The sequence below is a fragment of the Gracilinanus agilis genome, chromosome 4 (assembly GCF_016433145.1).
Source record: "Gracilinanus agilis isolate LMUSP501 chromosome 4, AgileGrace, whole genome shotgun sequence".
NCBI classification, from domain to species: Eukaryota; Metazoa; Chordata; class Mammalia; order Didelphimorphia; family Didelphidae; genus Gracilinanus; species Gracilinanus agilis.
Genome location: NC_058133.1, coordinates 189,738,994 through 189,759,700, shown reverse-complemented (window position 1 = coordinate 189,759,700; position 20,707 = coordinate 189,738,994). Strand labels below are relative to the sequence as shown.

At 41.8% G+C, this 20,707-nt stretch overlaps 1 protein-coding gene across 2 annotated transcripts in view; it reads right to left on the bottom strand.

Annotated features, from left to right (window-relative positions):
* Window positions 1–6,806: 6,806 nt before the first annotated feature.
* Window positions 6,807–20,707, bottom strand: part of LOC123245349 (signal transducer and activator of transcription 5B) — a 77,189-nt gene continuing 63,288 nt past the window's right edge. For both annotated transcript variants that reach the window (XM_044674209.1, XM_044674210.1), the window contains exons 6-19: window positions 20,483–20,613; window positions 19,858–20,009; window positions 19,185–19,340; window positions 18,415–18,594; window positions 17,830–17,917; window positions 17,601–17,723; window positions 16,703–16,795; window positions 12,949–13,155; window positions 10,988–11,082; window positions 10,753–10,883; window positions 9,821–9,991; window positions 8,205–8,256; window positions 7,500–7,607; window positions 6,807–7,049 (exon numbers count right to left, since the gene is read on the bottom strand). In XM_044674209.1, coding sequence (XP_044530144.1) covers window positions 6,923–7,049; window positions 7,500–7,607; window positions 8,205–8,256; window positions 9,821–9,991; window positions 10,753–10,883; window positions 10,988–11,082; window positions 12,949–13,155; window positions 16,703–16,795; window positions 17,601–17,723; window positions 17,830–17,917; window positions 18,415–18,594; window positions 19,185–19,340; window positions 19,858–20,009; window positions 20,483–20,613 — 1,814 coding nt within the window. In that variant the 3' untranslated portion in view covers window positions 6,807–6,922. The remainder of the gene's footprint in view (window positions 7,050–7,499; window positions 7,608–8,204; window positions 8,257–9,820; window positions 9,992–10,752; window positions 10,884–10,987; window positions 11,083–12,948; window positions 13,156–16,702; window positions 16,796–17,600; window positions 17,724–17,829; window positions 17,918–18,414; window positions 18,595–19,184; window positions 19,341–19,857; window positions 20,010–20,482; window positions 20,614–20,707) is intronic.

The following is a 20,707-nucleotide window of genomic DNA, read 5'->3' as shown; positions in this document are numbered from 1 at the left end:
TAAAGGGCAGGCAGGGCCCAGATGGGGAAATCTGGTCACCAGGAAGACAGCCAGCCAGCCAGCCAGTAGGGGAGTGAGCCTTTGTGCTGGGAGGAGGAGGCGTAGGGTGTGTGGGGGTGTCTTAAAGGGACAGTTATAAAAGATTTGGAGGTCTAGCCCTCAGCTGGGGCTTTATGGGGAGGGAATAGAAAGAAACCAGATCAGGACTTGGAAAACAAAGCCTAGGACTTCTGGGTGCATTTGGACCTGCTGTGAGTAGAATGCAAATGAGCACCTGCTTCTTGGGTCCAGCATTCCTAGCCAGGCTTGCAGCACCGGAGCCAGACAATTCCAGAGTAAGGGAAGACGCCAGAGGCAAGGAGATTGTGTGACATGGAGCTGCACAGAGCAACAGACTTGAGGAAAGGTCTAGAGATTACTGGTGGGAAGGGCCTTGCCCAATAGCCCTATGAACCTCCTTCTCAGGCAGAATTGGCAGATGTGATGGGTGAGGCATTGTTCTTCGGTCTTTAGATCTTGGAGAACCGGAGAGGCCTAGGGAGGACAAAGAGCCTGATTTTCAAAACTAGAGGAGAGAATAGAACCTTGAAATGGTAAGTCAGAGTTTGACTTTGATTCTTGGGAAAAACCTTATTACTAAAAGGACAACATCTGGAAAACATCACAAAAAACTAGCATGCCAGCATGGCTCCATCCAAAGCAGGCCATGGCAGGGGGGTTAGGGGGTTCAGTGGATTGAGAGCCAGGCTTAGAGACAGGAGACCCCAGGTTCAAATCTCACTTCAGAAACTTCCTAACTGTGTCACTTAACTACTATTGGATAGACCTTATCTCTCTTCTGCCTTAGAACCAAGACATAATATTGATTACAAGGCAGAAGGTAAAGGTTTAAAAAACAAAACAAAACAAAACGGGCCATCATGGAATATTATTGCACTCTAAGAAATGAAGAGGGCAGCTAGGTGGTAACAGTGGAGAGATTCAGCTGTTCCTGAATTCAAATCTAGCCTCAGATGTTTACTGATCTTATGATTGTGGGCAAGTTTGCCTCAGTGTCCTCATCTGTCAAATGAGCTGGAGAAGGAAATGGCAAAACACTCCATTATCTTTGCCAAGAAAACCCCAAATGGGGTCATGAAGAGTTGGTCACCACAGATTTCTCTACTAGCAGCAATGTAAGGATCCAGAGCAAGACTGAGGGACTTGTGAGAAAGAAAACTAGTCACATTCAGAGGAAGAACTGTGGGAGGAGAAACACAGAAGAAAAACAACTGCTTGAACACATGGGCTGATGGGGATATTGACCCTAAACGATAACTCTAGTCTAACTATCAATAATATGGATTTGGGCCTTGTTCAATGATACATGTAAAACCCAGTGGAATTGTGTGTCGCCTAAGGGGGGTTAGGGAGTTTGGGGGAGAGGGAAAGAACATGAAATATGTAACTAGGGGAAAATATTCAAAATTAAAAATTAAAAAAAAAAAGAGTTGGACACCACAGAACAATAACGATATCAGAAATGAGGGTCAGGATGGTTTCAGAAAAACCTGGGAAGTCTTCTATGAACTAATGCAAAGGGAAGTGAGCAGAACCAGAACATTGTACACAGAAACAGCACTATTATAAGGATGATCAACTGTGAAAGACTTAGCTCCTCTGATCGGTGAAATGATTCATGACAGTTCTAATGGATTTATGAAAAATTCTATCCACTTCCAGAGTGAGAACTGATACTCTGAATGCAAATTAAAGCATACTTTTTCACTTTTTTTATTGCAACATGGTTCATATGTTTTGTATGACATCACATGTATAATTGATATCATATTGCTTGCCTTCACAATGGGTAGGGGAGGAGTTTCAGGGAGGTAGAGAATTTGGAACTCAAAATTTTAAAAAAAGCTAAAAAATAAATAAAGGGGGAGGAAAGAATAGACCTTTATGTCAAAGAACTGGAAACTGAGGGTGCCTATTAATTGAAGAATGCCTAAACAAATTGTGGTGCATGAATGTTATGGAATATAATTGTTTGCAAGAAAAATGATGAAGGGGTGGTTTCGGAGAAGCCTAGGAAGACTTGAATGGACAGATGAAGTGAAATAAGTAGAACCTAGATGGCAACTTTATTTAAAACCCTTATGTAAGGGCTGAACAATGGGGATTAAGTGACTTATCCAGGGTCACACAGCTAGGAAGTGCCTGCGCTTAAATTTGAACCCAGGACCTCCTGTCTCTAGGTCTGGCTCTCAATCCACTGAGCCACCTAGCTGCCCCAACTTACATTTTAGCAAAGCAGTTGAGGAAATAACATAATCTATTGATATGTAAAAGATGGCCTTAGAAGAGGGTCTTCAATTAAGCAGTTCTATGATACTTATTTTTATCAGTGATTTGATAGACAACTCTATCAAACTTGGATGGCAAAGGGACTTTTTGCACATTAGATAACTACCAGGACCAAAAAAAAATTCTTGAAAGGCTGAATCTAGGGCTGAAACCAATATTAAATTTAATGGGGGAAAATGTCTTACTTTGGGGTTCAAGAATCAACTTCACAAGTATAAAATTTGGGATGAATGGTAAGCTAAGGGTTTGGGAAAAAAATTGAGGATTTTAGGGGACTGCAAGCTCAAGTAAGTTAACAATGTCAGGCCAATCAAAAAAAAGCTAACAGAGTCTTGGGCTGCCCTGAAAAGCACAGGCATCAAGAATAAGGCAGTGACAGTGTGATCGTGTGCTGCCCAAGGCACACCACAAGAATACTATGTTCAGGTTAGAGTGCTACATTTTAGGAAGGATATTGATAAATGAAGAATAAACAAAGAGAAGGGTAACCAATATTACAAAAGAGGCCAAATTAAGGCTTATGAAGATCTCCTGATAGAACTGAGATTATGTGGCTTGGAAAAGAGAAGACTAGAGTGGAATGTGGAGCAGAGGCAGCGATGATAGCTATCTTCAAATACTTGAAATGCTGTCCCGTGGTAGAAGGATTAGAATTGGTCCCTTTGACCTCAGGGGGAAGGATTCGGGCTATCAGTAGAAATTACAAGGAGTTAATTTCATTTTGTCATCAAGAAAAATTTCCCAACAATTAGAATTATCCAAAATTGGAAAGGGGGCAGTGAGGTGGTATAGTGGATAGAGCACTGGGCTTGGAATCAGGAAGATTCATCTTCCTGAGTTCAAATCTGGCCACAGATATTTGCTAGTTATGTGACCCAGGGCAAGTCACTTAGCCCTGGTTACCTCAGTTTCCTCATTTGTCAAATGAGCTGGAGAAGGAAATGGCAAACCACTCCAGTATATTTGCCAAGAAAATCCCAAATGGGGTTTCAAAGACATGACTGAAATGACTGAACAAGAACAAAATTGGAAAGAGCTACCCTGGGAATCAGAAACTGAATGACAACTTATGAGGTGCATTGTACTGTGAATTCTTTTCCAGGTATGTGTTAAGATTAAAAAGCTACTAAGGTTCTTTTAAATGTGAAATTCTGTGATCCTCGTTTTTTAAAGGAAAACCTGAATATCAGGGAAGGAAAGTGCTTCAGGTCTCAAAGGGGGTAAGTAGCAGTCAGCATTTGAGCGCAGGCCCTTGAGTGATGGATGTTTGGAAGATTCTCTAACTCTGAGAAGCCAGTCTCTAGGCAACTGTAGGAATGACCTTTAAATCTAATGAGAGGAAGCATCAGGGCAAAATAGGTCGTTTTTCTTTTCTGGTAGGTGAAATACAATGATCAGAAAGGTGGTTTCCTTAACATGAAGCTCATTCATTGCTCCATAGATATGCTATAATAACCATACCTAAAACTGGAACAGGGATAAAAATTGGTAAGAGAAGGTAATTACTTAAGTTTTTGGTAAAGAGGGAAGCAAAGGAATCTAGCTAAAGTAGCCCTGCTAAGGGTTTAAGCCATTTGTAAAATTTGTGGGGTCAAACTTTCTTTTTTTTTAAACCCTCACCTTCTGTCTTAGAATTAATACTGTGTATTGGTTCTAAGGCAGAAGAGCAGTAAGGGCTAGGCAATGGGGGTTAAGTGACTTGCCCAGGGTCATACAACTAGGAAGTGTTTGAGGTCACATTTGAACCTAGGACCTCCCATCTCCAGACTTGGCTGCCTATCCACTGTGCCATCTAACTATCCCACTTCAGGGTCTTCTGGACAAATTCCCATACAGCCTCATCAATGCTGCTGCCCTCATCCCCCCTCTCAGAAAACTTTGCATGCATACCTGGGAGAAAGAAATCAAATGAAAAAGGATAGTCTCTTCAGGAGGCCTTTATTGTAACATAAAATACACAATTTTGTGACTGCCCAAAATTGTACACAATACTTTATTGGTGGCTGGCTATATAGGAATCTGCTTCAACACTAAAATATGTATCTGAAATAATTTCACAAAGTTTTAAAAAGAAAAATTATCAAAAGTATTCTCTTCTTTTAAATTATACTCATTTTGGGGGTGTTCCCACCCCCACAAAACACCGTGTATGCCACACACACCGCTGAAACACTTCTGCTGTTGTTTTGTGAGGGGGACAGGGGGTGCAGGGGAAACGGTCGCCACTCGGCTTTCCTCAGTCGTCGGCACAAACACAAGTTTGGCTCTGCGGGCTGCGTGGGGTGGGGGCACGGGGGACAAAATGACATCTATCTCAGTCCAAAATTCCTCGCAGGAGCAGCTTCTGGAAGAGTGAGGGCAGTGAAGCCAAGTGCCAGGTGGCGTGCTCTCTGGGAAGCCTGGTGGCCCTGGAGAAGGGGATGGCAGGAGGTCCCAGAGCATCCCTGCTTCCTAGAACCACCTTCAGCATGGCACTGGGCAGAGCGGATCCCAGCTCGGGGCTGCCCCCTGGTGGGGGTGGGCCGCCACAGCTAAAATCCGATTCTCAGGCTGTGCCACCCTAGGGCCCAGAGGCTCAGTCCAAATAAGCCTGTTCAGAAGGGGGAATCGGGAAGTAAGAAAGGCGGAGAGTCATTTCCGGGACTCTTCGTGAAAGGCCTGGACACCTAGGAAACTCGGCCTTTCCCCTTCCTCCTTGCCCCAGCCAACAGCTTCAGACCTAGAGTCCTAAGTAAGCCCACATCCTGGGTGAACAGCATCCCACAGCCAATGCTGGTGTTCCTGGAGAGTTCGGTCTTCTCTTGACGGGGGGGGGGGGGGGGCGCAAGAGATGCTCCTATAGCCTGGCAGTGCCAGGGTGTGGATGGCCAGGTTAAAAAATAATCAACATATAAAACTGAGCCAAGGCAAACACACGGTGGCTTTTAAAAAGTTACCTTCCAATAAATACTTTACTAAAGAGGAATATTTCTCCATCAACATCAAGATACTTGATAAATTCATAACTTTTTTGTTAAAAAAATATCTATTTACTAGCATGTATAAAAATAAGGTTTTTAGTGACATAACTCTCCTGGGTATGGCCATGTGCCCTTCTCTTGAAGAGAGGGGTTGGGGAAAGAACCTCTGAGGCCTCACCTATAGGCTGTGTCTACTCATTCCCCAACTTATGTCCAGCAACCCATCCCAGTCATAACCCATGTCTCCCCAGTAGGCAAGAAGCTACCGAAGAAATTGCCATGAGTCAAAATTATGCTAGGTTTAATTTCGTTTTTTCCCTTTTTTCCTGTTTATCAAAAGAAAACCAAAAACATCCCAAAGAAACAAAACCCCTGTCACTGCCCACAAGCACACTTTAGGTGGACCATGGGCTTCAATCAAACTCAACAAGCTAGCCTTTGCTTCAGATGACATTCATGCCATCAAGTCTTCAAGACAATGGGTGTAAACACTGGAAGGAAATACAAGTGATGCTGGGTGTGGCTGGCAAAGGACTGGGGTGAAAAGAGACAATTCTGATGCCATATGTGACTGGATAGGTAGGAGGGAAATGAAGAGGAAAAATTTTAGAAAAACAAAAGGGCATCTAACATTTATAAAATCCATAACTCTTTTAAGTAATCTTTAAAAAACAACAAACAAATCCTCACACTTTAGTATCCAAAAGTCCAGAGAACAAGCAGGGAAGTAAAAGTCTTTGAATGATCAGATCCAAATTGTGGGTTACCCCAGGGAACAATGACTGTTTTTTAACCCTGGGAAGTTAATGTCTATTATTTCACTGTGGCCCAAATGCACAGGATATCAATACTATAAGCATGTACATATATGGCTAATCTTTCTTACCCCCATTTCAAACATACACATCCCCAAACATTCATGCATATGTGTCCTCACTCCTGCAAAGGAGCAAATCCATACAAAAAGGGTGAACTTGTATGTGCTAAGTGGCATTTTAAAAAGATCAACCACTCCCACATCAGAAAACCCACAACTCTTTCCCCTACTCCATCTATCTTTTCAAACTGTCATAATTTCCCAACCCTACCTAGAAAAAGGAAGGAAAGAAGGAAGGAAGGAAACCTGGCTTTTTCTGTTAAAAGGCAGTGATCAAAATTTCAGAGGATAGTTAAAGGCAACAACTGTTAACTTTTTTACTGTAATATTTGGCTGAAACAGCAATATAATTTGTTGAATAAGAGGTACATTCTCCCTCTCACCCCAACCTGACCCCAGCCTCCCAAAGCCAAAGCTCAGCTCTCCCAGCTCCTGGCTATTAGTAAAGAGAAATTGGCCACAGTTCCTAAGGTCTTGACAATGCAGCCAAATCCTGGACAGAAGGAGAGGAGGGGAAGGAGAACAACACCTCACTTGGATACACATACACACACTCACGCACACTCACACCCACCCCGCTGGCATCACCATGCACAGAAATACTAAAGTCACAACTAGTATTAACACTTCACATTATGAGTATTATTTCCAAAGAGAAGCGATTCATGGAATTAAACATCCACAAGAGCGATCCTCCGGCAGGGGATGAAGAGCTAGGTGGTGGAGGGGTCAGGGGTCACGACTGGGCATGAGGGATCCACTGACTGTCCATTGGTCGGCGTAAGAGTTCTTCAACATGTCTTGCTACATCCATAGTGTCATCCAGGTCAAAATCCGCATCTGGGTCAAGGACAGAGTCAGGGCTGACAAAAGAAGAAAGAAATCATCAAAATATGAAGAGACTCCATTCCCCACCTGATCTCAAGTCTCTCCTCAGGGTAGGCAAGGTAGCCTGACGGCATTCCCCTCCAACCTCCCCTCTGAGCTGATTTTTACCCCAGCACCAGCTTGTAGGAAATGGAGAGCCAGCCATTTAATAAAGCTGTATCCAGTGACCCAAATTAAACCATTTCCCAGGCCACAGGACAGAATTCTTTGAGAAACAACTGGTGATGGACAGTGCTAAGGAACTAAGAGCCCACATTCATCCCTAGAATGACCACTGGCATTTTCCATCTAAATAGGCTGGGACAGGTCTGGGCTCTGTAGCTCATGAATCCCCACTTAATCCAATAAACCCCAGCCTGCTAGGGGATCCTGACATTTCCACACTGGTCACCACCTCCTTGGGCCCCTAAGAGAGCACAACCTACTTCTGTGGATACATATTATAATGAGACTGGGAGCACACGGCTGGGGATGGGGCCTGATCCATGTATGTGGCAGTGCCCCCCGAAGAATCTGCAGATGCACCAGCAAACCTGGAGAAAGGAGCAAAAATAAAACCTCAGACCCCATCTACTCTGAAGGGCTGCAATGGAAATTAGCCTAGAGGGAAGATGGCCTAAAAGACCCTTCCTGTGCTCCTAAGACTTGAGGAATCCTTTTTCTGTGGTTCTAGAACTTGAGCCTTGAGGAAGATATACTTGTTCTTGCTATACTTGACCCGCAGCTTGTCGTCAGGGTTGCCTATGCTAGGCCAGCACTGATCAAGAAAACTGAACTCTGGCTCTTTCCCACTGACTCTCCGATTCTGGGAAAGATGCTGGCGGCTCAGCTTTTTTATGTACTACTAGTTGAGTCTGGGGTAGTGTATGAAGTGGTAATCCTGGGGCTGCTGTATCAGGGAAGTATCTTTTGAGATAGGTGGGAAGCCATGTGCTTTGAGAATAGGAGCTATAGACTGAAGCCCTATAGTATGTTAGGACAAAATCAAGATCTCACCTAACGACCAGGTTGCATAAAGGTCTCCTGGGAAAGGGAGACAGGGCCTTTATGGAATATGTTTGGGCATATGTGGGATAGGGAAAGATAAATGGAGATAAGAATCCAAATGTGAATATGAGTTAGGCACTTACTCTGGGACCACCTGCTTGATCTGTGGTTTCACATATCCATCCACAGCTTTAGCTGCCAAGGAGAGAAAGGAGAAGGAGATTGAGGACAATGATGGTTCTCAAGTGAGGAGATACACAGTCTTACTCAGAAATGGTCTTCTTTTTAGATCATAAGACAAAAAGGCACCCAGAGACCTAGCCCCCAATCTACTCAAGAAAGTCAGAGAGAGGCGCAGCCTCATTGCAGAGAATGAAAATGAAGGCTTCACTGGTGTTGGCATATTTAGTAAATTCTCCGGATCTCAAACCAGATTTTCAATATTACAAGTCCAAATTAAACATTAATGATATGTTCACCCTAAAGGCAAATGTACCTCTCCTCCATTCATCTGCCTATCTGTGTGTAATTGCACTGGAAGGTATGGTGTGTTCATGGCATTCTGAGAAAAAGGTCCTCACCCACTCATCCCAGGTGAGTACTATTTACAGGATGTTTTACAAAGAAATGCCAGCTATTTCTCTCATTCTTCATGCAATTTATGGGGGGAAAGTAGCCTAGGGATTAAAACTGAGCTATTCAACTTCCAGGCTTTCTGTGAAAGGGCTAATTTATGAAAGGCCACATTTGGAAACAAGAAGGTGCAGCATTATTTCTGGAAGCAAGAACAGCAACAAGCAGAAGTCGATTACAAAGGTTTTGCATACCTATCTCCCTTGGTCCTCACAACACCCTCATTCTCATTATATAGATAAGGAATTTGAGGTTATATGACTTGCCTGAGCTCAAGCTGCTGGTAACTGGCAGAACCAAAGTTTGAATCAACATCTGGACCAAATTCAGTATTCATCCAACTGCACTGAAGTCCAAATGTTCAAGATGCTTTGTGGTTAATAAGGTTAAGATCTGAGTGCAAGTGTCCTAACTTGATCTAAAGGATTTTAGGACTTGATGACCAGTAACAAATTTCATGTCTTTTGGGTATTCTGTTCTCTCCAAGCAGTGACAGAATAGCAAAGGAGATTAAACAAAAGAATTGGCCAAAGAAAGTCATTTAGAGATAGATATGATTGGAAATTCTTGGTTATAAATGCTAATAGAAGGAGGCAGATGTGGATATGAAAAATTGCATACAATTAAGCAATCATTTGGTTTTGGAATTTGTAATATGATTTCTTTCCTCTAGGAAGATTTGCCTTCCTAATTTTGGTTGATATATGCTAGTATTAAAAATGTTTTCATTCCTGGGGCAGCTAGTTGGCTCAGTGGATTGAGTGCCAGGCCCGGAATTGGGAGGTCCTGGGTTCAAAGCTAGCCTCAGACACTTCCTAGCTATATGACTCTGGGTAAGTCACTTAACCCCATTTGCCTCATCCTTACCACTCTTCTGCCTTGGAATTGATCCTTATTATTAATTATGAAACAGATGGTAAGGTTTTGTTTTTTTAATGTTTTCATTCCCTAAGATATTGACAATAAGGACTGGGGCAGAGAGAATTCATAATTAGCATTTGCCATGGATATTGTATAAACTATTATGAAATAATACAAGAGTAACTGAAAATTAAGTTTATATATTATGATGTAAGATAAAACAACAAGACACATCAAAACTGGATTAAAATTTGAATTCTGTTACCAGTGGCAGACTCGCACATAACTGGTGTGTAATACTTGGAGTATACTTCATCTTTTGGCCGATCAGGGAACACGTAGATAAGATAATTCAGATCTCCCAGGCGGTCAGCCAGGGACCGGATAGAGAAGTCTCTGGTGGTGAAAGGCATCAGATTCCAAAACATCCTTTCCTCTAAATCAACAAACAGAAAAATGACACTCCAAAGATGGAGTTGGAAACTTCTCCCTTCCCCACATCCTCCAATAGTATAGAACATTAACCTCCAAGAAGACCTTCCTGGGAGCCACCTTCAGGTTACATCTGAAGTACTTGTTATGGTCAATAGACAAAGAATGAGCACATTTTCCTTAGGTATGCTAAGTGCAAATAAATCTCCTCTAACAACAGATCTCAAGGTCTAATGCCAGGCTACTTCCCTTTGGAGGAAATGAATTCTTAATTTCTCACCCCATAAGTTTTAAAAAGCAAAGTATATTTGTTGGCAAAAAGAATGATAACATATTTATACAGCTTATTCACCTTACTTTTATTTCCTCACAATGTAAAAGATAGAAACCATCAGAACCCCTCAAAGCTCTTTAAAGTATTACCTACAAGTACAGAGCTAGATGGGGACAACAATGATAACACTCTTATTTTAGTAAGCAATGAAGGCATAATTAAAATGAACAAACTTTTTTATTACACCAATATCATCCATATAATCTAAGAAATTTTTTACTATAACAAATATTAAGAAAATGACTTTTCTTCTCCACAAGAGCATCATAGAGCAATTTGGGGGATATTGTACAATAAAAGCTGCTAACTTTCTCAAATGAGAGACCAATTTTACAAAAAAAAGCAGTTCCTAAATCAAAGCAACTGCCTTCTTAGTGATGGTGGTGATTGTTTGGTTGTTTTATAGGGAGACAGCAAAGGAAGATACTTACGAGAGTCAAACTTCCAGGCAATGGTAATGCCCCCAATTTCAGAGTCACTAAATCGAAGCAGAAAAGTCCCATCAGGTTTGTTGATAAGCAGGTCATGGGCCTGTTGCTTGTTCACAAAACCCAAGATGGCCCTAGATCACAGACACAAAAGGAGAAAAATCAAGTGAGGTTTTGTTCCCTCAAAGGAGAGGTTTTTTTTTTCCTTTATTTCTAGCTAAGTAATGAAGACTCTCACCCATCATTCCAATGAGGCTTGAGATGTTTTTTTAACACTTCCATCACCCCATCAAACCATTGCCAGAAAGTGTAATTCCGTCCAGGTAAGTTCTCCTGTGTTTTGACACAACAGAACAATTTTTTTTAAATGCTGGGGGAGGGGAAGTAGGGGTGGAGAATAAGAATGACATTTAGAATTTAAGTCTCCCTCTTTTTTTTTTTATCGCAATCACAACCAAATAAATGGAAAACAAGCATCTATGACAGCCTACTTTTACAAATCTATACCTCTTGGAGACTAGCTATCCATCCATAAGAGCAAAGTCAGGAGGGAGTCTGAAATTTTTTTCTTCTGCTGAGGCCCAATAGCTCAGTTCCCTGACACCCACCACCCCTCCAGATGGCAGAACTCTCTGATTGCCCTTCTTGGTCTCATCACATTCTATATTCTATCCTTATTTGTGAATGAGTTGCATTATTCCTACCACTAGATTAGATGTTTCCTGAAGGTTGCCACTTCTCATTTTTGTTTCATCATACCTAGAGGCACTTAATGTGTGTTTAATAACTGAAAAGGAAATAAGAAGGGGATAAGGAGTAAGTACACCCCAATAGTCACAGTCCCTGGCTTTCATATACAACAGCTTTTTCTTTTCTTTAAACCTTTACCTTCTGTTCTACTAACAATTGTAAGAGAGAAAGGCAAGGGTTTGGCAAATGGGATGAAATGACTTGCCCAGAGTCACATAGCAAGGATGTGGCTGAGGCCAGATTTAAACCCAAATTCTCTCAACTTCAGGTCTGGCACTCTCTCCACTGTGCTATCTCGTTGCTCCATACAGCAGCTTTTTCAGTTGGCACTGAACAGATCAACCTATAAAGCTACAGATACCTCATCATTAAATAGCACAGTTCATCAATGCCCATCTACCACACAGGTAGCCAAATTATTTAATTTGATTTATTTTTAAAAGTCCTTACCTTCTGTCTTAGAATCGATATATAATATTGATTTTAAGGTAGAAGAGTAGTACGGGTTAGGCAACTGGGGTTAAGTGTCTTGCCAAGGGTCACACAGCTAGGAAATGTCTGAGGCCAGATTTGAACCTAGGACCTCTCATCTCTAAATCATTTTAAAAGAGCCATGGATATAAAAGAATGTCAGTTCTTAATGTTCACTTAATGCTGTGGAAAACATTTTCCCCATTACTTTTAAATTGAAATTATCCTTCCCCAACCCAAAAGGTAGAATGACTGATACCTGAATACTTGAATATGAGCAGCTAGGTGGAGCAATAGATAAAATACCTGGCCAGGAGTCAGGAAAATTAAACTTCCTAAGTTCAAATCTGGCCTCAGAAATTTACTAGTTGACCCTAAACAATCTACTTAACCCTGTTTAACTCAGTTTTCTCATCTGTCAGATGAGTTGCAGAAGGAAAAGGCAGACCACTCTAGTATCTTTGCCAAGAAAACCCCAAGTAGGGTCATAAAGAGTGGGACCTGATTGAAATAACTGAACAACAATAAATACTTGAATAGAGATACCTGAATAAAGGTGTGGTCATCACACTAGTTTAGAGTCTCAAGTAGTTTAATATTTGAGTGAGGCTCAAATAACTTTATATCACAAAAAAATTTTCAAAAAGTCAAAGCAAATGAGATCCCATAAAACACATACTTGTCCTGAACACATCCCTCCTCTTTAGTTTTGTTCATGTTTTGCTTCATTTTAGATTCTCCCCTTATATAAAGGATTAAAATGAAATAAATATGCTTAAAAGTCCAGTTGCTTTAAACATGCAAACAATAGGACTTCATGTCCAATAATATTTTCTCTATCTCACCAAAAATCTGGATGAGTCTCAGGAAGACCTTTTACCCAAAAGAGCTACTAGTGAGAGAGGCGGTAGGAAGAAACCTCCCCAAAGTATCTATTGTGAAAGATTCTCCTGATTCCTGATTCCCCATTCCCCTCACCCTGTTGAACTGGGACCAAGAGATGGCCATGTTGTTGTAGTCTTCCATGTTGTTGCTGCTGCTGTTGAACAGTTTTTGAGCCAAGAACACCAAGTTCTCCTTTGTCAGGCCTCGGTTGCTTTGGACTTCTGCCTTGAACTTCATGTTGAGAGCCTCACACAGCTGGGGCCACAATACTTTGTCAGGTACAGCAAATGGCACCCGGCCCTGGAAAAGGGAAAATGATAAAGATAAAGAGCAAGTCAGAGAGGCAGCTAGGTAGCAAAGTAGATAGAGAGCAAAGATTGGAGTCGGGAGGACCTGGATTCAAATCTGGCCTCACACTTCCTAGTGGTGTGATCCTGGCAAGTTACTTAGTTATATTGCCTAGCCCTTACTGCTCTTCTATCTTAGAATGGATACTAAAACAGACAGTAAGGATTAAAAAAAATTTTTTTTAAAGGCAAGTCAAAAAGAGGCACCAATCCCAGAGAGGGAGAAGAGCCAGAGCCATTCAAGAAACAACCAACTGCCTCAAAAGGAAAATCATCCAGGGTTAGTTTGGTCAAACATCTGTCTTGTAGGAAGCCTTAGGATAACCCTCCCAGAGTTCTTGACTGGTATAATGTTGCACAAAGCTCAGAAGTTCCCACTTTAGCCTCACATACATGATTTAGGAAAGTCATTTCAGGGTATCTCCCTCTGTAAGAAGAGCTATAAGAAGACATCTAATAACTAAAATCACAACCAAAGCCTGATACTTTTTTTTTTTAAATTGCCTTATGGAAAGACTATGGATGTAATAGATATGGATGTGTGAAATACTAAGCCAAAGCACAGGAAAGAAAGCCAGTCTGAAATGGACTGGCTCTCACATTTATTCATATGCACATATTTGAAAACAATGTAAGTGAAATCATAGTTACAAATCTTAAAACATGTTGAGAAAATCTTACTGTTCTGGATATTTCTTTTTAAAAACAGATTTTTACTGATATCTTTTGTTCTTATAACACAAAGCTATTCCCTTTGTGTAAATTTCTCCATCTTCCCCCCAAGAAAACTCCTAATTTTTTTTTTTAAATCTCTACCTTCTGTCTTAGAATTGATACTAGGGTATCAGTTCCCAGGCAGAAAAACAGTATGGACTAGGCGCTTGGTATTAAGTAACTTGTTCAGGGTCATAAAGCTAGGAAGTGTCTGAGGCCATATTTGAGCCCAGGTCTTCCCTACTCTAGGCCTGGTTCTCTATCTACAGAGCTGCCCCAATGTTTTTTGTTTTTGATTGAGAAAAAGAGAAGAAGAAAAATTTGAGTAAAATAAAAAAATAACATAGAAAAAGTCTGATTTATATCAAAGTTCCATGGACTCTGATATCTACCAAAGAGTACAGGGAGGTATATCAATATGGCTCTTTTTGGAGGGTCAAGTTTGTTGTTTTAATAATTTTGCAATATAAAGTTTTAATGGTCTTGAGGTCGTGGTCTGTTCCATTTAACTTACTCTGTTGTAGTCAATGTGCATTTTCTCTTTAATTTGCATGAACTTTTACTTGAACTGATGTTAGTCCTTTCAGGCTTCATCATTGTGCTTGTCATTTCTTATAGCACAACTATATTCCTTCATATTCATAGCATCCTCTTGGTTTAGCCATTTCTCAATTTATAGGAATCTATTTTACTTTCAATTTTTTTGCTACCTCCCAAAGTGCTGCTATCAACACTTTAGCATAAATAGAGACTTTCTTTTTGCCAGTGACCTCCTTAGGGCATATTGCCTAGCAGGTCAAAAGGTATGGATAGTTTTATCATTTAATATACATAATGTCAAACTGATTTCCAAAAGAGTTACACTAATTCACAGTTCCCTGAATTAACATGCCTATTTTTCCATCAATTGGAGAATAGCTGAACAAATTTTAGTGTGTGAATGTAATAGACAGCAGAGTTTAGAGAACATGTTACACAATGACAACGTAAAAACAAACAACTTTGAAAGATTTAAGAACTTGCATCAAGGTAATCACCAGCCAGCATTCCAATGGATTGCTGATGAAGCACACTACCAAACTTCTGAATAACAGATAATGAACTCAAGGTGGAATGAAACTTATTTTTGGACAAAGCCAATGCAAGACTGTTTTTCTTAATTATACATGTATGTTACAAGGCCTTTTCTTTTTCTTTTTTTTTAAAATTGAATAAAGGAGTAGGTAGGAAGGAGAAAAAGTAATAATTTATTAATTAAAAAGAAAGATATTATTTACTTCTCATCTTTTTAATGGTATGATCTTTAATATTTAGGTAATATAAACATTTTGAATTTATTGTGGAATTTTGAGGAAAATGTTGTTGTAAGCCTAATTTTTACTACATCACTTTCCAGTTTTCCTAGTAGTTTTTATAAAATAGGGAAGTCTTTCTTAGTAATCCATATTTTTAGATTTATCAAACCCTGAATGACTGAAAAGTTAAATTACTTTTGATTCTTCCTTTTCTAGTGGAAAAATGCTTTTCCAATAACAGGCTATGAGTTGGATAAAGTGACATGAGAATCTGAGGCTATGTGGTAAGCAGGAAAGGGAGTGTGGAAGAACCTAGTCATTCTGTCCAGAAATATTACAAAAAAGAACCAGTGTCTTCTCATCAAACAAGATAATTTCTGGGCAGTTTAAAAATTAATTTTAAACTAATCTTAAGCATTTCAATACATTGCTTCATAAAGTCCTTCTTATAGCAGCAAAAGAGAATTAATTGTATTTTGAAGAACATTAATATGGATGCTAAATGATGTTTCTCAAATCTCTTCCCTGGATGAAACAGAGCCTTCCTCTCATGCCAGTGTATGTGCTAAGGGAGTGATAACAAGGCCAAAACCTTGGATATACTAGACTTTTATGAAAAAACTCTGGTGGAAAACCCAATATGTGGAATTTTTCCTTGTGAAACAATATGGAAAATTGTCAAATAACAATACAGTTATTTGAAATATACAAAACAAATAACAATACTATACATCAGCTCACAATCTCCTTGAGTGATATAACATTTGGAATGAATTGAAAAATCATATTTTCGTACTGGAAAGAACCTTAAAGGTAATCTAAAAGCAAGCATCATGACTTTCTTTTTCAGAGAGGAAGGAAATCATACTGTAATTTTTTTTCACTAAAATACCCTGTAGGAGTCATGCTGGCCTCACCCCCTCCCATGACTTGGAAGGAACTCAAGAATATAGAACATGACAAATAACATTAGACTAAAACTAGTGCTGGCTAGTTTTGCTGAATGGCTTTTTTGGCACATGTGCCATAGGTTCAGCATTACTTTCATAAGGGATAGCCTTCTGGAAGTGGGAAGTGGTATATTGAGAAATATAAGTGATGTCAAAAACAAATGACAGCAATAAAACATATTTTTAAAAAGAAGGAATACAACAGTCACCTCCAACTCCTAGTTTCAGGCTTCATCAAAAATATTACATTCTAGGTGGCTCTATGGACAGAGTGTCATGTCTGGAGATGGGAGGTCCTACATTCAAATTTGGCCTTGGATATTTCCTAGCTGTGTGACCTGGGCAAATCACTTAACCCTTGACTGGTCTTCTGCCTTGGAACCAATACATAGTATTGAATCTAAAATGGAAGGTTAGGGTTTAAAAAAAAAAAAAGACTACTACTATTCCTCAAATTGGAATAGGGATCATTTCCTCAAAGAGATTTATGGCATCAATATGAAGTCATTAAGGCATAGGCACAACAGAAGAAAATACTTACAGGTTCTGCAAAAGCATTGTCCCAGAGAACAGTAGCTGTAGCATTGTTGTCTTGGCTACCATGAACAATCACGACTACAGGGAGGGAGAGGGTCTAGAGAAACAAGTAAGAAGCTTCAGAATCCACAGCTATCACATTCTCCCTTCTCGTGTCCCTTCTCTGACTAACAAATCTCAACACCCTAATGCTCACCTTGACTCTAGGCAAGCACAATCCTTGAACATAAGATCTGGACTATTCCAGGAAAAAGACTATGATTTTACCTAGTACTAGCATAACACTAGGTGCCCCCAGGCATTTTTTCAAATCGGATGTGATGTAGAAGTTGCCAAAAAATATAGTGCTTCTCAAGACTTTATGGAGAACGAGGAGAAACCTGAAATGGCCAGTTAGATAAGAATCACATAACAGGCACCTAAAAATACATGTGACAATCACACAAGTTCATACTCTAATTAGCCTGGAAAACTGTTCATGCTACATCTGTTGATTTTTCTTTTATCTACTTATGGCATCTTATTTCTTGCCTTGTTACTATCTTATGAATGACCTTGGGGTTGGAGCTGAGATAATTTCCTCATATTCTGTCCCTGAATAGCAAAAAGAAGGTTGTAAACAAAATACTGTGTAAAAGACAATTGTTTCAGAGCAGTGGAAGGGCATTGGGTCTGGAGTCTAGAGGACCTGGGTTCCAATATGACCTCAGACATTTCTTAGCTGTATGACTCTCTAGGCATTTAACTCCAATTGCCTAGCACTTGCTTTCCTTTTGCCTTGGAATTCATATTTAGTATTGAGCTAAGACAGAAGGCAAGGGTTTAAAAAAAACTGCTCCATACTCAGAAGTGATTAGGCCATTACCAAAAAACCAGCACTGTTAGTGGGGAGGTTTTTTTACCTTGACCTGAAAAACCAGCTCATTTCCACCAACACTGAACTGCGACTCAAACAGGATTGTAAATTTCTCTTCTGTTACTGATTCTGCACCACGACGGTCAGACCTTTTAATACGTTTTAGGGACTGCAAAAAGAAGAAATAAGGCGACAAAGCAGTCCAAAATTTCATCAAAATGGTAATTATTTCACACTCTACCCCCCATCCCCCCACCCTCCCCTTCTCTCCTTACCATATTCCTGAAGTGTGCACTGAGGGTGCCTGTTGCCTGGTGATACTCCATCACACAGCAATTGTTCAAGATCTCCCCACTGTAATCACTGCAAACAAGAGATCCCCCACAACAAACCAGTCTCAAGGACCCACAATTTTGAGAGGTCAAAGCACAAGCTTAGATATTTAGCTAGGGAGGTGATAAAATACAGTAAATACTTGAGTAATTTGAGTGAATTGCCAGGATGGAGAGGACTGAAAAGGAGGAAGAAGCAAGAGGAAGAAGAAAGACTAAAGGAATGAGGCAATAAAGGATCTGCACCTTAATAGATGTTCCCTCAACCCCTGTCCCTCCCTACCTGGCCTACCCGTGGGACCCTGGGCAAATCACTTAACCCCAATTGCCTAATCTTACCACTTTTCTGAGACAGAAGGTAAGGGTTTAAAAAAAGATGCCCCTTTCCTGTCTCTTCTTATGAAATAGAAGAGAGACAAGGCATCAGAGAGAGGATGGCTAATATTCAGATCTCTCTCTGGGAAAGGAGACTCTTTCCTTTAAAGCCCAAGGGGATTCAAGGGAAGCCCATAGAGGAAAGATCCTTACTTTCGAGTGTTCTCATTCTTCAGTAAAGACTTGGCCTGCTGCTCACTGATGATGGTGGCCTTCACTTGAGGGGGGTTCATGTGCACATTCAACTTCCCACCCACCAGGAGACGCACTGTAGCTGCAAACTTGGTCTGCGTCTTCAGGACCTGAGGGGGCTGCTTCTCAATGATGAAGGTGCTGCAGGGAAGAGAAATGACCAGACATCCAGGATGCAGCTGATGCCAGATGACATCACCCCTTCCCATGAGACATCACTAGATGCCTCTAGATCACTGGAGAGAATCACTAGATGTGCTTCTTGTGCTTTGGAGGGCAACCAACTAGGGGCTGGAAGGATGGCCTTGGGCCCTTTACACTTCTAGGTATGGGTGGGTCTCCTCAACAAGACTGTAGCTGTAAAAGATGAGTGACCCTGCTTTGACCCAAAAGAAGAATACTGAGAGTAAGAAGGTGAGAGGGAGAGGAAGGGAGACCTAAGGTAGGAGGTCAAAAGGAGCTGGGGACCATTGGAATGGGGGAACAAGGGAAGGTGTGGGGAGGAGGACATTCTCTCAGAAGCAGAGACTTCAGGCTCTCTCCAGCACACTGTCTCTCTGCCTGTTGGGAGTGAGAACCAGGGAAGCTCAGTCTAGAGCAGCTTGAGGAGCAAGAGGCCAAGGGAAAGATGAAGAGCCCAAGGCAGGAGAGGCAGATGTCACAATCTCAGTGATCCCCAGAACCTTCCTTTGCTCCCCAGGGCTGGAAATGGCCCCAGAAGCAGCAGTTACCTGGTCACCAGTGCGGAGATGATATCTGTGATGGTGGCATTGAGCTCAGTCAGTATCTCCTCTACAGGTCCAGGAATGGGTAACTGCTGGCAGAGATGCTCTGCCCGCCTGATCTGCTGCCGATTCTGCCAGATGATCTCTGCCAACTTCTCACACCTGGGTGTGGGAGCCCACGGGGCAACACAAAGGCAATAGATTAAATTGCACAGGATGGAGGTAGCTAACTAGCACAGTGGACAGAGTGCCAGGCCTAGAGTCAGGAGGACCCAGGTTCAAAGCTGACTTCAGACACTTCCTAGCTGTGTGACCCTGGGTAAGTCCCTTAACCCCAATTGCTTAGCCCTTGACACTCTTCTGTCTTAGAACTGATACTAAGGCAGAAGATAAGGGTCTGGGTTTTTTTTAATTGCCCAGGATACAGACTGATCCCTAACTGGTCTAGGGAGAGATATAGGACTATAGGACTTCCTCTCTCACCATGGGAAGGGACCAAGGGAACTTACAGCAGAATTGGGCTGGGGGAGAAGAGTGTCTGGTTTTAGTCACCATCCCTTGCCCTTCAGTCTGGAAGAGAGCTCCCCAATTCACCAGAACTAGCCCTGAAAGCTGACCCCCAAGGCCAAAAGCCTTGTCTCAACAGCCCCACCCACCCAAAGTTCCCTCCCTCACATACCAAGACTGCAGGACATCCAGGCTGCCCTCTGGGGGCCCTCCATTCCCTGCCAGCTGCTGCCGCCTCTTCCACTGGATCAGCTCATCATCCAGAATGATGGTTTGCTGCTTCCTGAGCAGCTGAAGGGTCTTCTGGTGTTTCTCTGCCAGCTCCTGCCAACACCAGTGGGTCAGAGATTCAGAGCTGGCAGGGGCCTTCCACATCTTCTAGTCTAACCACTCATTTGACCAAGGAGGAAATAAGTCCACAGAGGTCAATCTCAAGTCCCCACAGGGAGTAGAAGGAAGTGGCAGAGCTGGGACTAGAACCCAGGTCCTCTGACTGCAAGAGGCAAAGGTCTTGAAAGGCTCAGAAGAGAGCCTTCTGCTGCCCCGTTTAATATGGCAAACTGACAGGGAAGGTCTTCTTTTCTCAAATGGCTTCCATGCTTCCCTTGTCCCAATTTCCCCAGACCAGATTCCCCACAGAGAAAGGAATCCATTGTAGCCACCCTGCCTGGCTCTTTGCTTTGGCTCCCTGACAAAAGAGATCAGGACACTGTTGCCCATCTGAGGACACCCCTGACCCTCCCCCCCCCACCCCCCATCAATTGTGCCCAGGAAAGAGTGGAAAGGAAGGAGCTCACCACTCGGTACTGCTGGAGAGTCTGGGCCTCACGCTGCAGCCAGGCCTCCAGGGACACCTGCTTCTGTTGAAGTGCTGTTTCCCTTGTCAAGCGTTCCTGGGGACTCAACTGTGACAGCTGGGAAAACTGAGCTGTGGGGGGAAAGGAACACACCACAACACCCTCCTTTAGTCTCCACATAGGAAGCTTCAGGGACCCAAGCACCATCTGACTGGGAGACAGCAA